The sequence below is a fragment of the Vanellus vanellus genome (assembly GCF_965231255.1).
Source record: "Vanellus vanellus genome assembly, chromosome: 32".
Lineage (NCBI taxonomy): Eukaryota > Metazoa > Chordata > Aves > Charadriiformes > Charadriidae > Vanellus > Vanellus vanellus.
In genome coordinates, this window is record NC_138937.1 from 298,067 (window position 1) to 313,319 (window position 15,253).

Sequence of the window (15,253 nt, forward strand, 5' to 3'; positions counted from 1 at the left end):
GGGGAGAGGGGGGATTAAAAACTTTATTTGCCCCAAAAATACGCTCCGGGGGCTGCCTCAAACCGGCGCGGTTCTCATCACAACCCCGGCGCGTTGTGTGTGTGTCCCCCCCCCCTCTACGTACCCCAAAACGCCTGTGGGGGGGCTCCCCCCCCCCCATTAGTGCAATTCGGCTTCTGCGTCGCCTTTTGCCGAAAAAGGGGGGAAATAACCCCAAATAACAACCGGAAATGTGAGGGGGGGGGGGTGAAAGGAAGGGGGACGTGTGTGTGTCCCCCCCCTAATCGCAGAGGGTGGAGTCCTCCATATCCCCCCCCCCAAAGTTTTAGGGGTGCACCGGCTTCGTTAAGCCGCCTCGTTAGCGGCTTCGCCCACCCAGCCGCTCGCCGCTAACACCCAACGGAGCAGCCGAACTCAACAGCCCAACGGCAAAGGGCTCCCCCTGACCCCCACCCCCAAAAAACATCCACCAAATTCAGAGGGGGGAACCCCAAAACAACCCCCCACCCTCAAATTTTGGCGTCCTTCCCCAAATTTTGGCGTCCTTCCCCAAATTTTGGCGTCCTTCCCCAAATTTTGGCGTCAACCCCCCCAAATTTTGGCGTCAACCCCCCCAAATTTTGGCGTCAACCCCCCCAAATTTTGGCGTCCTTCCCCAAATTTTGGCGTCCTTCCCCAAATTTTGGCGTCAACCCCCCCAGATTTTGGCGTCAACCCCCCCAGATTTTGGCGTCAACCCCCCCAGATTTTGGTGTGTGTCCCCCCCCAAATTTTGGTGTGTGTCCCCCCCCCTTGTCAACGAGAGGCTTCCCAATTGTCATCCCATCACCTCCGGTTTCTCCACCGCAGCATCGGCGGCAGCCGTCAGGTTTTGGGGTTCCTCCGGAGAGGTGACAAAGCCACCGAGGATGGGAGGAGGGGGTGACAAGTTGGGGGAGGAAGGGGGGGGGGGGGGGGGGCACTAAAGGCTGATGCTTCGGTGATGTTTGAAGTGACCCTGTCCCCCCCGACGGCGCTCCCGGTCCTCCAGCTCATCGTTGTTGAGGCTGGTAGCGTCCGACAAGCCCAATAAATGTTCGACCGAGTCGAACTTTTGGAGGTCGGAGGCGATGGTTTGAAGGCTGAGCACCGAAAGAGTATCGGCTGAAGGACATTCGGTCCCCAACCGTGTCCCTCCTGTCCCCCCGACCTCGGTACCGGCGTGTTGAGGACTGGTTTCGGCTCCTACGGGCGAAGCTCGACGGAGGATGAGGCGTTGGAGACGCCGAGCGTGAATCTGTTCGCTGATCTGTTCCAGGTTACGCAACGCCACCGAATACCGCGTCTTGGCTTGCGTCACCGAGCGCTCCAACGCCGTCACTTTGGCCTTGTGTTCCTGCAAGAGACGGCATCGGGCCACCGCCGCCCACCTCAGCATCCCCTTCCCAAAAAAAAAAAAAAAAAACCCAAAAACGTAGGGCAGACCCAACCCCTCGCCAACCTTTTTCTCCCCGGCTTCATCCCCAAAAACCGGCAGAAACCAGCAGGATCCTCCCCAAAACGGCATCTCTGCACCCTTGATCCTCCCACCCCAGTTTGTCCCCGACCTCCTCCCCCCCCCCCCCCAAATTCCCAGTACCTCCAGGATCTGGTTGAACTGGGCTTTCAGCTCGAAATAAGGTTTGCTCTTAACGATGACGCGTTTGAGGGACTTCTGGAGGGCTTGGACCTTGGCTTCGGCTTGTTGACACAGTTGGGTGACGCGTTGGTGCTCCCGTTCGCTCCGTAGCCGCTCTTCCTCCGCCTCGTTGACCTGGGGAGAAGATGGGGAGGGGGGAGGATGACACCCCAAAACCCCTTTAGAAGCAGGATCACCCCCCTCCCCCCCCCTGCTGTCCACCGTCACCCCCAACCTCCGGCCACCTCCTTCCCCGGCCCCGTTCGAGCGCCGCGGGACGAATTTCCCTTTTTAGTAATTGCGCTTTTCAGCACGGGCCCTCCCAACGCTCGGGGGAAAAAGGCAGTTTTGGAAGACTTTAGCGCCTGAATTGGGGGAAATATTCACTTTATAGCTTTTTTTTAATATATATATATACAGATATGTTATTTATGTATTTTCAAGGTGTGGGTGTTTTCCAGCTCGCCAGGCGCGGGGGCGAGGGGAGGCGAGACGCGGGTGCTCGATCCCAACGGGGTTAGTTCATACCCCGAACATCCTATTTGATATAAAGTACCGGGGCAACGAGGACTGGGGGACCCAGTTAAGGACCAGTTAACCCAGTTAAGGACCGGGGGACCCAGTTAAGGACCGGGGGAACCCAGTTAAGGACCGGGGGAACCCAGTTAAGGACCGGGGGAACCCAGTTAAGGACCAGTTAAGGACCGGGGGACGCAGTTAAGGACCGGGGGAACCCAGTTAAGGACCAGTTAAGGACCGGGGGACCCAGTTAAGGACCAGGGGGGACCCAGTTAAGGACCAGTTAAGAACCAGGGGACCCCAGTTAAGGACCAGGGAACAAGTACTGGGGGACCAGTTAAGGACCAGTTAAGGACCGGGGGAGCCCAGTTAAGGACCGGGGGACCCCAGTTAAGGACCAGTTAAGGACCGGGGGACCCAGTTAAGGACCAGTTAAGGACCGGGGGACCCAGTTAAGGACCAGTTAAGGACCGGGGGACCCAGTTAAGGACCGGGGGACCCCAGTTAAGGACCAGTTAAGGACCGGGGGACCCCAGTTAAGGACCGGGGGACAAGTACTGGGGGACCAGTTAAGGACCAGTTAAGGACCGGGGGACCCCAGTTAAGGACCAGTTAAGGACCGGGGGACCCCAGTTAAGGACCAGTTAAGGACCGGGGGAGCCCAGTTAAGGACCAGGGGAGCCCAGTTAAGGACCAGTTAAGGACCAGGGGAGCCCAGTTAAGGACCAGGGAACAAGTACTGGGGGACCGGTTAAGGACCAGTTAAGGACCGGGGGAGCCCGGTTAAGGACCAGTTAAGGACCGGGGGAGCCCGGTTAAGGACCGGGGGAACCCAGTTAAGGACCAGTTAAGGACCGGGGGACCCCAGTTAAGGACCGGGGGACAAGTACTGGGGGACCAGTTAAGGACCGGGGGACCCCAGTTAAGGACCGGGGGACCCCAGTTAAGGACCAGTTAAGGACCGGGGGAGCCCAGTTAAGGAAAAGTATTGGCTTTTTAGTATTATTAATGTTAATTATTCAGCATTATTCTCCTAAACCTGTTCCTATTTCAACCCTCAGGTTGGTGTGTCCCCCCCCCCCCCCAACTCCCCTTCCTGGGCGGGGATGGGCTCATCGGGTGAGAGAATAATTAATCCGAACGATCGTAAATTACGGCTTCTTCAAACCGCGGGGACGATTTTGCCCCCCCCCCAGAGATGAAGATTTGCCCCCCCCTCCCCCTGTACTTTGCAAGTCGCGTGATTGAGCATCTCCTGCCAGGTGGGATCCAAGCGGTTCTTGTCGGCCATGACCCCTTGTTCGGCCACGAAAACCATCTCGCGAGCGGCGTTGTGCATGCTGACGGCTCGCTCGTACCGCAACGCCGCCTTCTGCGTCTCCTGCTGAGCCTACGCGACGAGTCGGGAAAGGGGTTGGAGCGCGGGGAAAGGCGTTGGAGCGCGGGGAAAGGCGTTGGAGCGCGGGGAAAGGCGTTGGAGCGCGGGGAAAGGCGTTGGAGCGCGGGGAAAGGCGTTGGAGCGCGGGGAAAGGCGTTGGAGCGCGGGGAAAGGCGTTGGAGCGCGGGGAAAGGCGTTCGAGCGCGGGGAAAGGCGTTCGAGCGCGGGGAAAGGCGTTCGAGCGCGGGGAAAGGCGTTCGAGCGCGGGGAAAGGCGTTCGAGCGCGGGGAAAGGCGTTCGAGCGCGGGGAAAGGCGTTCGAGCGCGGGGAAAGGCGTTCGAGCGCGGGGAAAGGCGTTCGAGCGCGGGGAAAGGCGTTCGAGCGCGGGGAAAGGGGTTCCGAACGCGGGGAAAGGGGTTCCGAACGCGGGGAAAGGGGTTCGAACGCGGGGAAAGGCGTTCCGAACGCGGGGAAAGGCGTTCCGAACGCGGGGAAAGGCGTTCCGAACGCGGGGAAAGGCGTTCGAACGCGGGGAAAGGCGTTCGAGCGCGGGGAAAGGCGTTCGAGCGCGGGGAAAGGCGTTCGAGCGCGGGGAAAGGCGTTCGAGCGCGGGGAAAGGCGTTCGAGCGCGGGGAAAGGCGTTCGAGCGCGGGGAAAGGCGTTCGAGCGCGGGGAAAGGCGTTCGAGCGCGGGGAAAGGCGTTCGAGCGCGGGGAAAGGCGTTCCGAACGCGGGGAAAGGCGTTCCGAGCGCGGGGAAAGGCGTTCCGAGCGCGGGGAAAGGCGTTCCGAGCGCGGGGAAAGGCGTTCCGAGCGCGGGGAAAGGCGTTCCGAGCGCGGGGAAAGGCGTTCCGAGCGCGGGGAAAGGCGTTCCGAGCGCGGGGAAAGGCGTTCCGAGCGCGGGGAAAGGCGTTCGAGCGCGGGGAAAGGCGTTCGAGCGCGGGGAAAGGCGTTCGAGCGCGGGGAAAGGCGTTCGAGCGCGGGGAAAGGCGTTCGAGCGCGGGGAAAGGCGTTCGAGCGCGGGGAAAGGCGTTCGAACGCGGGGAAAGGCGTTCGAACACCGGGAAAGGCGTTCGAACACCGGGAAAGGCGTTCGAACACCGGGAAAGGGGTAGAAACACCGGGAAAGGGGTTCGAACACCGGGAAAGGGGTTCGAACACCGGGAAAGGGGTTCGAACACCGGGAAAGGGGTTCGAACACCGGGAAAGGGGTTCGAACACCGGGAAAGGGGTTCGAACACCGGGAAAGGCGTTCGAACACCGGGAAAGGCGTTCGAACACCGGGAAAGGCGTTCGAACACCGGGAAAGGCGTTCGAACACCGGGAAAGGCGTTCGAACACGGGGAAAGGCGTTCGAACACGGGGAAAGGCGTTCGAACACGGGGAAAGGCGTTCGAACACGGGGAAAGGGGTAGAAACACCGGGAAAGGGGTAAAAGGGAGAGAAAAGACCTCCCCTCCCCGCCGCCGCCCCCCCCATCCATTTTTGGCCGGTACCTCCTTGGCGAGGCGACGGGCTTCGTAATAAGGGCGAGCTTTTTCGATGCAGTTGCCCAACTGGGAGCCTTGAGCGTTGAGTTTCCTCGCCGATTCGGAAAGGATGCGGCGATAAGCGGTGCGGGCTTCCTGCGAGGAGGGGAAAAAAAAAAAAAAAACCAAACAAAAAACCAACAAAAACACAAAACGGGATGTCTCATCCTTCGGGGGCTCCTCCTCGGTGCCCCTTCATCCCCGTCGCAACCAGGAAGACCGGTCAGCACTGGGGTTTTGCCTTCCCAGTTATCCCAGCGAGGGGAAAAAGCGGCAGGGATGAGCGTGAAGGTGACCAGTGAAGGGCTGGGGGACCAGTGAAGGGCTGGGAACAAGGACTGGGGGACCAGTGAAGGGATGAGGGAGCCAGTTAAGGACCAGGGGAACAAGGACTGGGAGACCAGGTGAGGACAGGGAGAACCAGTTAAGGACCAGCTGAGGACTGGTGGACCCAGTTAAGGACCCGGGGATAAGGACTGGAGGACCAGCTAAGGACAGGGGGATCCAGTTAAGGGCGGGGGACCCAGTTAAGGACCAGCTAAAGACCAGTGGACCCAGTTAAGGACCAAGGGACAAGGACTGGGGGACCAGTTAAGGACAGGGGGACCAGTTAAGGGATAAAGACCCAGTTAAGGACCAGGGAAAAAAGCACTGGGAAACCAGTTAACGACCAGGGGACCACAAATTGGGGAACCAGCTAAGGACAGGGTGACCAGTTAACGGATGAAGGACCCAGTTAAAGACCAGGGGACCAAGGACGGGGGGACCAGTTAAGACCAGGGGACCACAAACTGGGGAACCAGTTAAGGACAGGGGACAATGACTGGAGAACCAGCTAAGGACCAGGGGAACAAGGACAGGGGGACCAGTTAAGGACCAGGAGACCCAGTTAGGGACCAGGGGAACAAGGACTGGGCAACCAGTTAAGGACAGGGCGGCCATGTTAGGGACCAGCTAAGGACTGGGGCAACAAGGACTGGGGAACCAGATAGGACTGGGGACCCAGTTAGGTACCAGGGGACCAGCTAAGGACCAAGGAACCAGGACTGGAGGACCAGTTAAAGGCTGAGGACCCAGTTAAGGACCTGGGGAACAAGGAGCAAGGGACCAATTAAGGACTGGGGGACAAGGATGGGGGAACCAGTTAAGGACGAGGGACCAAGGACTCAGGAACCAGTTAAGGAGCGAGGAACAAGAACTGGGGAAGCAGCTAAGAACCAGGGGTCAAGGACTGAGGGGGACAACTGGGGAACCAGTTTGGGAGTGAGGAAAAAGGACTTGGGAACCAGTTAAGGACGAGGGATCGAGGACTGGGGGACCAGTAAGGGACTGGGGAGCATCTCACATCCAGCTGGAGCTCCACCCTGGTTGAGGTGCTCCAGCTCCTCCTGGGGTGGGGGGAGAAGCCAAATATGGGGTGAAGGAAGAGAGACCCCCCAAATCTGCTGTGCACCCCCCCCAAAATGGGGGGGAACTGGGAAAAGACGACACTTCCCACACACCAAAATGGGGGAGAACTGGGGAAAAAAAAGACCATCCCAGCACCCACTCCTCACCTGTATCCTGGGGTCCAGCTCTTCCTCCTCCTCCTCCTCTTCTACCACTTTCGGGGGTGTCCTGGGCTCCACGCTCTCGTGCGGCCCCCCCGAAACAGCCGCCCCCACCTCCTCTTCGTCCCTCCCTGGGGAGACCCCCAACTGACCAGGAGGTGTCTGACGTCCGTCCTCTCCGTTTGTCCCCCAAACCAGTCTCTCCTCCGCGTCCCCCATAACGGGAACCCCCCCAAACTGGGCGACGGCGGGTCCCGCTTCGTTTCAGGGGGGGGCCAGCATCTTAGCGGGGGGGCCATTCAGCGCCGGCCCACCCCTGCAAGGGGTCCTATTGCATTTTGGGGGTGAGCCAAATGTGGGGCAAGGGGGGGGGGGGGGGGGGGAAGGGAGCAGGGGGACGTGCGTGTGTGTCCCCCCCCAGGGGACGATGATTTGGGAGCTGGAAGGATGGAGATGGGATGGGGGGGGCACCTGGAAAACAACCGGGAAAACATCAGTGTCCCCCCCCCCCCTAAATTCCCTCTCTATATACCCCTCTGTGCCCCCCACAATGCACCGCACCCCCAAATCCTTCCTATTGCCCCCCAACATGCCCCCACTGTGCTGCCCCCCCATCCCCCTGATGCCCCCCTACCCCTCTAATGCCCCCCCTACCCCTCCAAGGACCCCCATATCGCTCCAGTGACCCCCATATCCATCCAATGCCCCCCCACATCCCTCTAATTGCCCCCATGTGCCCCCAACTCCTCCAGTGACCCCTATATCCCTCCAACACCCCCCCATATCACTCCAACGGCCCCCAAACACGGCCCCCAACCCATCCAATGACCCCTATATCCCTCTAATGCCCCCCAAATCACCCCGTAACCCTCTAATGTCCCCCTACATCCCTCCAATACCCCCCCACATGCCCCCCAACCCCCCAATGACCCCTATATCCCTCCAATGCCCCCCAAATCCCCAAAATGCCCCCCAATATGCCCCCTAATCCCCTAATGTCCCCTACACCCCACCAATGACACCCACACATACCCCCCCCACCTCTGCAATGCCCCCTATATGCCTCCAATGACCCCAAACACACAAAATGCCGCCCCCCAACTTGCCCCCTAAGCCCCTAATGCCCCCCATATCCCTCCAATTCCCGCCCACACACGGCCCCCACGCCTCTAACGACCCCTAGATCCCTCCATTGCCCCCCCAACCCCTCCAATGCCCCCTATATCCCTCCAATGCCCCACCACATCCCTCCAAGGACCACCCCAGGCCCCCTCACCGCACTCCCCCCACCAGATACCCCTATGTCTCCCTCCCCCACGGCCCCCCCCACCTCCAACACCACCCACCCGCCCCCCATAACCCCCCCAAAGCTCCCCCCACCCCTCTCCCCCTCTCTGCCCCCCCTCCCCCGAGGCGGGGCCGCGGCCTGTGTTTACCTCCCGCTCCGACACACCGCCTCCACCCCCCGGACCCACCGGAAGCGGAAGCGCCACACACAACTTCCGCCCGCCCGCCTCCTCTTGCCGTACGCCATGGCGGCCCCCTGCGCCCCGCCGCCGCCCGCCGTCTCCACGGCCCGCCCGCTCCCCGACGGCCTCAGAGCGGGCGCGGAGATGAATCTCGGGCACCACGAAGCCGTCGCGCTCCGCCTGAACCCGCTCCTCCTCACGGCGGGGCGGGGAAAGGCCGGCGGCGGAGGGGCGGGAGGGCGACGCCATCTTGTTTTACGGCGCCGCCGCCGCGCCTCAAGATGGCGGCCGCCGCCTGGAAGCGCTGTTAAAGCGCCGCGGCCCCGTTTATAACGTTCCTCTCCCCCCCCCCCCCCCCCACCTCTGGGGCAGTCTCGGTCTCTCGGGGGGTTTGGGGGCGCCCCGGGGGGGTGTGGGGCGGCCCGAGGCCCGCGGTGTGCGGGGAGAGGAGGGCGGGGGGGCTGCAGAGGCCGCCGTGGGGCCTATAGGCGCCTATAGACACCTATAGATGCGCGTGGGCGGGTGTGTCCGCGGGTACACACGCGTGTGCGCACAGACCCCCCTCGGGGGGGCATATAGGGGCCCACATGTCCATTCCTCCCCCTATAGGCACACGGGCGCCTATACGTCCCCACATCTATACGTCCCCGGCCCCGTGGGGCGCCGCTATAGGGGCGTCTGCGCACACGTATGTACACACGTGTAGATGGGGACATATACGCCCCCCCCCCGTGGTTACACGCACATACAAACTCCCCCATACGCGTATATCCATGTATACGTTCGCCCCAGGCAGACGGGTCAGCTCCTCCTTCCCGTTACACTCATCACCACTGATAAACTCATTACAATTAAACACCTCGTTAAGAACATCCCCCCCACACCCCCCCCAGTGACCCACCGCTGCAGCAGCCACCAGCGTTGTCCCTTGTCCTGCTCTCGGCGGGGACAGAGTTAATTTTCCTCCTCCCGGTTGCTGCGGGCAGAGTTGGTATGAGAGGAATGTCCCCAAAGCGTATTGTTGTAGCTGTTGCTAAGCGATGTTTATATTATTGAAGGACTTTTTTTTTTTTCCCAGCATCCCGCAGCAGCGCAGAGGGAGCAGGGACGGGGCGAGGTGTCCAAAGGGACGTTCCACCCCATGGACGTCCTGCGCCGTGGGTAAACGGGGGTCCTTTTCCCCCTCTTCTCCCCCAAACTCTCCCCCTCTTCTCCCCCAAACTCTCCTGTGGGGACAGCGGGAGAATGGCGGTAGCGGCCACGGGGACCTTCCTGCCAGCGGGGCTCGAACCCCGCCACCCCTCGGGGGTTGTCCCCACGGAGGTGACGGCCATGGAGGATGCTGCTGCGCCTCTCGTCCCGCTCCCCCTCCAGGAGCAGAAGATGCTCCCGACCACTCAAAAATTAGGGCATTTTTCAGTTTTCCTCTCCAAAAAACACTCTTCCACCCACACAACCCCCACTGTGTCACCACCACAGAGACACTCACACGATGATAACACGTTAATGCTTTTATTTTGGCCCCGATTTTCTTTCCGTCCAGCCCCCTCGCTCAAAAAGACCCTAATTAGGGCTGAAAACATCAAGAAATTAAAAGGAGACGTCGAGAAACACCCATTTTACTGTGTTGTCTTGTCTCTTGGGTGAAGGTCCTGGGTCTCCCCTCCCTCCCTTCCCCTCATTTAGAGTCTAAGGCAAAAAATGCACAGGATGGGGGTGGCTTTTTTTTAAAAACATCCCCCTAAAAAGCCACTTTCTATATAAAAACATATTGGGAAAGAAAACCAATAGCTGGTGGATGTGGGTGGATGGGTTGGTTTCTCCTCGGTGCCACCACCAGGGACCACCGTCACATGTAGGTATGTCTGAGACGCCACCAGGAGGGGAATGGTCCCCCATTGGGTGGTCTCCATCTTCGGCCGGTGTCTCTTGAGATGCGAGACGTGACCGGAGCTGTGCCAAAAGCTCTTGCCGCACTCGGCGTAACCCTACGGCTTCTCCTCGTGATGGATCTGCCGATGCTGCATGAGTTGGGTGCTGAAGGTGAAGCTTTTGGGGTGACCCGGGTGAATGTGGGGTTTCTGCTCCAGGATCAGGAGGTGGGAGCGATGGTTGAAGTCTCTGCTGCAGTCGGGGCACCGGGAATCTTTCTCACCACTGCACATCCATCGGTGCTTGGTGATCCTGGGATGGTTGGAAACGATCTTCCCATGGGCCGGGTGGTGATGCCTGCGCTAGACGGCGTGTGTCCGTTGGTGCCGCGCCAGTTGGGAGCTGTCGGCAAAACGCCGCCCGCACTGGGAACAGTCGTAGGGTCGTTCGCCGGTGTGGGTCTGCCAATGGCGCACCAGCCCAGAGCTTTTTGTGAAGCTCTTGTGACACTCGGGGCACTCGTAGGGCCTTTCGCCCGTGTGGGTCCGCCAATGTTGCGCCAGTTGGGAGGTGTTGCGGAAACACCGCCCGCATTGGGAGCAGTCGTAGGGTCTCTCGCCGGTGTGGGTCCACCAATGCTGCACCAACCCCGAGCTGTTCGTGAAGCTCTTGTGGCACTCGGAGCACTTGTAGGGCTTCTCCCCCGAATGCACGCGGTGATGGATGGTCAACGTGGATTTGTGGCGGAAGCTCTTCCCGCATTCCTCGCATCGGTAAGGTCGTTCGTCCGTGTGCGTCTTCCGATGGCGTCGGAGGTTGTTGCTGATGCGGTAGCTCTTCCCGCAGTCGGGACACTTGTAGGGCATGTCGCTGGCGTGGATGCGGCGGTGGGTGATCAGGCTGGAGCGATGGTTGAAGCAGCGGCCGCAGTCCTGACAGCTGAAGGGGCGTTCGCCCGTGTGTATGCGATGGTGGTCCAGCAACGCCGAGCGTTGACGGAAGCTCTTCCCGCATTCCCGGCAGGTGTTGGGTGCCTCATCCCTCCCCTTCTGCCCTGGGAGTGGGGATCCTCCGGGATGGGACCTCGGGGACGGCTGCTGGCTGGAGGTTGTGGCGTCCACCGGTGCATCCACTTGCTCAGGAGCATCCTGCTGCCGTTTCTCCTCCTCTTTGAGTGACCCCAAATCTGTTGGGGAGAGAGAAGGTCCCCAGGAGAGGGTCAACGTGGAGTGGGGCCGGGGAAGCGCCGGAGTTGTGGCTGAGGGAAAGGGTCAGCCAAGAGCCAGATGGTCCCAGCAGAGGATCAAGGCTCCAAGTCAGGAGGCACCTTGGGATGTGGTGGGAGAAGGTTTGGGGACGTGGTGGGAGGAGGGATGGGGACGTGGTGGGAGGAGGGATGGGGACATGGTGGGAGGAGGGATGGGGACATGGTGGGAGGAGGGATGGGGACATGGTGGGAGAAGGGATGGGGACATGGTGGGAGAAGGGATGGGGACATGGTGGAGAAGGGATGGGGACGTGGTGGGAGAAGGGATGGGGAGGTGGTGGGAGAAGGGATGGGGACATGGTGGGAGAAGGGATGGGGACATGGTGGGAGAAGGGATGGGGACATGGTGGGAGAAGGGATGGGGAGGTGGTGGGAGAAGGGATGGGGAGGTGGTGGGAGAAGGGATGGGGACATGGTGGGAGAAGGGATGGGGACATGGTGGAGAAGGGATGGGGACGTGGTGGGAGAAGGGATGGGGAGGTGGTGGGAGAAGGGATGGGGAGGTGGTGGGAGAAGGGATGGGGAGGTGGTGGGAGAAGGGATGGGGCCGTGGTGGGAGAAGGGATGGGGACGTGGTGGGAGAAGGGATGGGGACGTGGTGGGAGAAGGGATGGGGACGTGGTGGGAGAAGGGATGGGGACATGGTGGGAGAAGGTTTGGGTTCCCGGTGGGACAAGGGTTGGGGACACAGCTGGAGAAGGGATGTTGTCACAGTGGCAGAAGGATTGGGACACGGTGGCAGAAGGTTTGGGGATATGACACGGCACAAGACCCTAATTAGGGACAAAATACCACCACCATTACATGTCCCCAGACCCTTGTCCCCACCAAAGCCACTTCTCAACCACCATCCACCCCCTGCCGTGTCCCCAGGCCCGCGGACTCTCACCTGGTGGCACCGCGCTGTCCCCGTTCCTCTCCACGGTGTCCCCCCCGCCGGCTGTGGGGAGCGGGACAAGAGGCGCAGCAGCATCCTCCATGGCCGTCACCTCCGTGGGGACAACCCTAAAAGGGGACAACCCCAAAAAAACCATCACCCCACTTTCCTCCGGCGTTTGCGTTTTAGCATTTCCCCTAAAAAAAAGAGATTTCGGGGGGGAAAAAATCGCTGGGGGGGGGGTGAAGAGGGTCCTGGGGGGTGTTGCCCCACGGAGGGGCATCGGTGGGACGCAGGAGCCGGGGATGGGCATCCCCCCAGTGCCGGGGGGGGGTCCTGGTTCTGGCTGGGATGGAGTTAATATTCTCCCTGGTGGTTGGTGTGGTGGTGGGTCGCTGGGGGGGGGGGGGGGGATGATGTTCTTAACGAGGGGTTTAATTGTAATTAGTTTATAACCGGTGAGAAGTGTAACGGGACGCGGGAGCTGACCCGCGCTCAGGAGTGTCGCGGTTTAACCCCGGGCGGCAATTCGGACCTCGCAGCCGCTCACTGTCCCCCCCCCACCCCCCCGCCTCAGCGGGACGGGGAGAAGAGGGAGAAAAAAATGGGGAAAAAAAATCGGTGGGCTGAGATAGAGTTTAGTAAAAGAGGAAGGGAAAATAAAAATATTAATGAGAACGGTGAAAAAATATACAAAATGAGCGACGGGATGGAATTACTCACCCCCCCGGTGAGGGATCGCTCAGCGCGGCCATCGCGGATCCGGCCCCCGTTTATCCACAGCGAAGGACGTCCATGGGATAGAACGTCCCTGTCCTGTCCCTGTCCCTGCTCCCTCTCGCCTGAAAAAGTCCTTGAGCAATGTAAACATCGCTTAGCAACAAGTAAAACAATATGTGTTATCAAAATTCCTCTCATACCAAATCTCAAAAGCGGAAGCCGCCAGGAAGAAAATTAACTCTGTCGCCGCCGAAACCGGGAGAAGGGGACACGGCGCTGGGAATTTGCCGGTTGGAACATCCCAAAGGATATTCAGATATTTGGAAGTTCTCAGGAGGTGTCGTCACCGGCCTGGAAGAGGAGGAGAAGGTGGTGAAGGAGGATTTGGGAGGGGGAAAAAGTGTCCCCTCCCCTCATCTCCCCCCCCCCCCCCCCCATCCCCCCCCGCCCATATATTCTCCGTGGAGAAAAGGTGAAAAGTGGGAATGATGAATAGCTTTCGCGAGATGACGCGGAGGTGAGGGCAATCCCAACACCGGGAATTTCAGCGCATCACGCAGCGTGACGAAAATCTTCCTCCAGGGCCCCGAGGTGACAAACAGCCCCCGGAGGGGACGTATACGGCGAGGAAGGTGTCACCGAACACAACCCCGAGAATAAATAAATCAACATCGTGACCGGCGGCTATTAAATTAATATAATGAATGCTTATAAATAATTGGTTTTAATCCATTCCGGTCAAATCTGTCATTATCTCAACCCCACGTCGGGCGCTAAAAAGGAACTCCAGGCGGCAACTGAGCAGCTACTCGTTTATTCCGACCCCGTTGGGACGGGGCAAGGGGGGGAGAATCGGAAAAGGGAATAAACGGATGGGTTGAGGTCACTGAAATAAAATAGAATTTTAAGATAAATTGTAACGAAAAAGAGAAAGAAGAAAAAGAGAGAGGAATAAAACCCAAAGAAAAATGAAGTCTTGTCAGGATTTAACCCGTCCACCCCAGAACGGGGATGAGAATCGGAGAGAATCGGAAAGAAAATGGTAAAATGAGTGGGTTGAGATAAAGACAGTCCAACGGGACAGAAAGGGAAGAGGAAAATAAAAAGAATGATAAAAGAATAACACAAAACAAGTGAAGCACAACACCACTTGCTCACCACCTGAAAGCGACGCTCAGCTTGGCCCCGAGACGCGCTCCCGCTCCCCCCCCCTCTCCGTGGCCAATTTCCCCCCCCTCCCCTTAATTAATAAACAGAGATTGAAGTCAGGCGGAGCTGAAAAGTCCTCCACTGCTTAGCAACAACCGCAACCTGGGGGGTGTTATCAACATTATTCCCCTCCGAAAGCCAAACGATGGTTGGCGCTGGGAAAATAATTAACTCTGTCCCTGCCAAAATCAGCTGCTGGAGGGAGGGTGAATTTTGGGGGTGGCTGGGGGGGAAAAAAGGTTGGGGGGGGCAGGGGCAAAAGCCGAGAGGTGTCAACCCATCTGCCCTTTATATAATTTTATCATTTTATTAATAGAAAATAACACCAAAGTGGTGTTAAACCACAGGTTATTCACCAACCTCTAATTTTTCAGCCACCAGTCGGACACCGACGCCGCGACGGGAAGAGCAGAGACAGATTTTTGGGTCTAAATCTCCCTAAATCAGCATGGAAGAGGAGAAAGGTGGGGTTTTTTTCACCTCAAAATGCCTCAATCCCACCTCGTCGCCCCGTTTCCTTCAGCACAGGGTGAAAAATCCCCTTGCGGAGTGATGCTAAAATGCCCCGGGGGGATGTTTTTCACCCCGAAAAAATGGCTGAGGTCTCTTCCTGCCACGTCCCTTTTGTCCCTCCAGGAGGCTGTCACCACGATGAAGACTTATTTTGGTAAAACCAAACTGAAAGATGCTTGAAAAATAATAAATATGAAAATATCGGCGGGGAAATGAAGTGGTTCCTGAGCCGACACACCATTTCACGGTCCCTGAGGAGGTGGAGAAGGCATCACCGGTGGCACCGAGCTTCAAAAATGGGGCGATCTTGACCTTCCCCCTTCATTTTCGCGGCTCCCGGAGGTGGGTGCGGTGATGACGGGCGAGGAGGGAGCTCTGGTAAAACCCCTTCCCGCACTGGGCGCAGCTATAGGGTCGCTCCCCCGTATGGATGCGTTGGTGGGTCACCAAACTGTAGCTGCGACTGAAGCTCTTCCCGCAGCTGGGGCAGGCGTAGGGGCGCTCCCCCGTATGGATGCGTTGGTGGGTCACCAGGTTGGAGCTGCGGTTGAATCTCTTCCCGCACTGGGCGCAGCTATAGGGTCGCTCGCCCGTATGGATGCGTTGGTGATCGATGAGGGTCGAGCTGTCCACAAAGCTCTTCCCGCACTGGGGACACTGGTAGGGTCTTTCCCCGGTGTGGACGCGGTGGTGAC

At 59.3% G+C, this 15,253-nt stretch overlaps 2 protein-coding genes across 2 annotated transcripts; both read right to left on the reverse strand.

Annotated features, from left to right (window-relative positions):
• Nucleotides 1-6: 6 nt before the first annotated feature.
• SH3BP5L (SH3 binding domain protein 5 like) lies at nucleotides 7-8,103 on the reverse strand. Its single transcript, XM_082496865.1, is given in 8 exon segments — nucleotides 7-1,375; nucleotides 1,619-1,792; nucleotides 3,405-3,566; nucleotides 5,049-5,177; nucleotides 6,427-6,445; nucleotides 6,447-6,469; nucleotides 6,638-7,102; nucleotides 8,068-8,103. Coding segments are annotated over 7 exon segments (1,134 nt in total). The 5' UTR covers nucleotides 6,851-7,102; nucleotides 8,068-8,103; the 3' UTR covers nucleotides 7-961.
• Nucleotides 8,104-9,748: 1,645 nt separating this feature from the next.
• LOC309682750 (uncharacterized protein) lies at nucleotides 9,749-13,203 on the reverse strand. Its single transcript, XM_082496868.1, has 3 exons — nucleotides 12,840-13,203; nucleotides 12,129-12,244; nucleotides 9,749-11,158 (listed from the first exon to the last, which is right to left on the reverse strand). Exons 1-3 carry the CDS (start codon nucleotides 12,869-12,871, stop codon nucleotides 10,335-10,337), a joined length of 972 nt encoding a protein of 323 aa, XP_082352994.1. The 5' UTR covers nucleotides 12,872-13,203; the 3' UTR covers nucleotides 9,749-10,334.
• Between the last annotated feature and the right edge of the window lie 2,050 nt (nucleotides 13,204-15,253).

Excerpts from the sequence above, each read along its gene's own strand:
- LOC309682750 (XM_082496868.1), bottom strand. The coding sequence starts at position 12,871 with ATGGCCGCGCTGAGCGATCCCTCACCGGGGGG. Across the intron at positions 12,245-12,839 it reads AGCGATCCCTCACCGGGGGG|GGTTGTCCCCACGGAGGTGA; the intron begins GTGAGTAATTCC and ends GTCCCCTTTTAG. Across the intron at positions 11,159-12,128 it reads GGACAGCGCGGTGCCACCAG|ATTTGGGGTCACTCAAAGAG; the intron begins GTGAGAGTCCGC and ends TCTCCCCAACAG.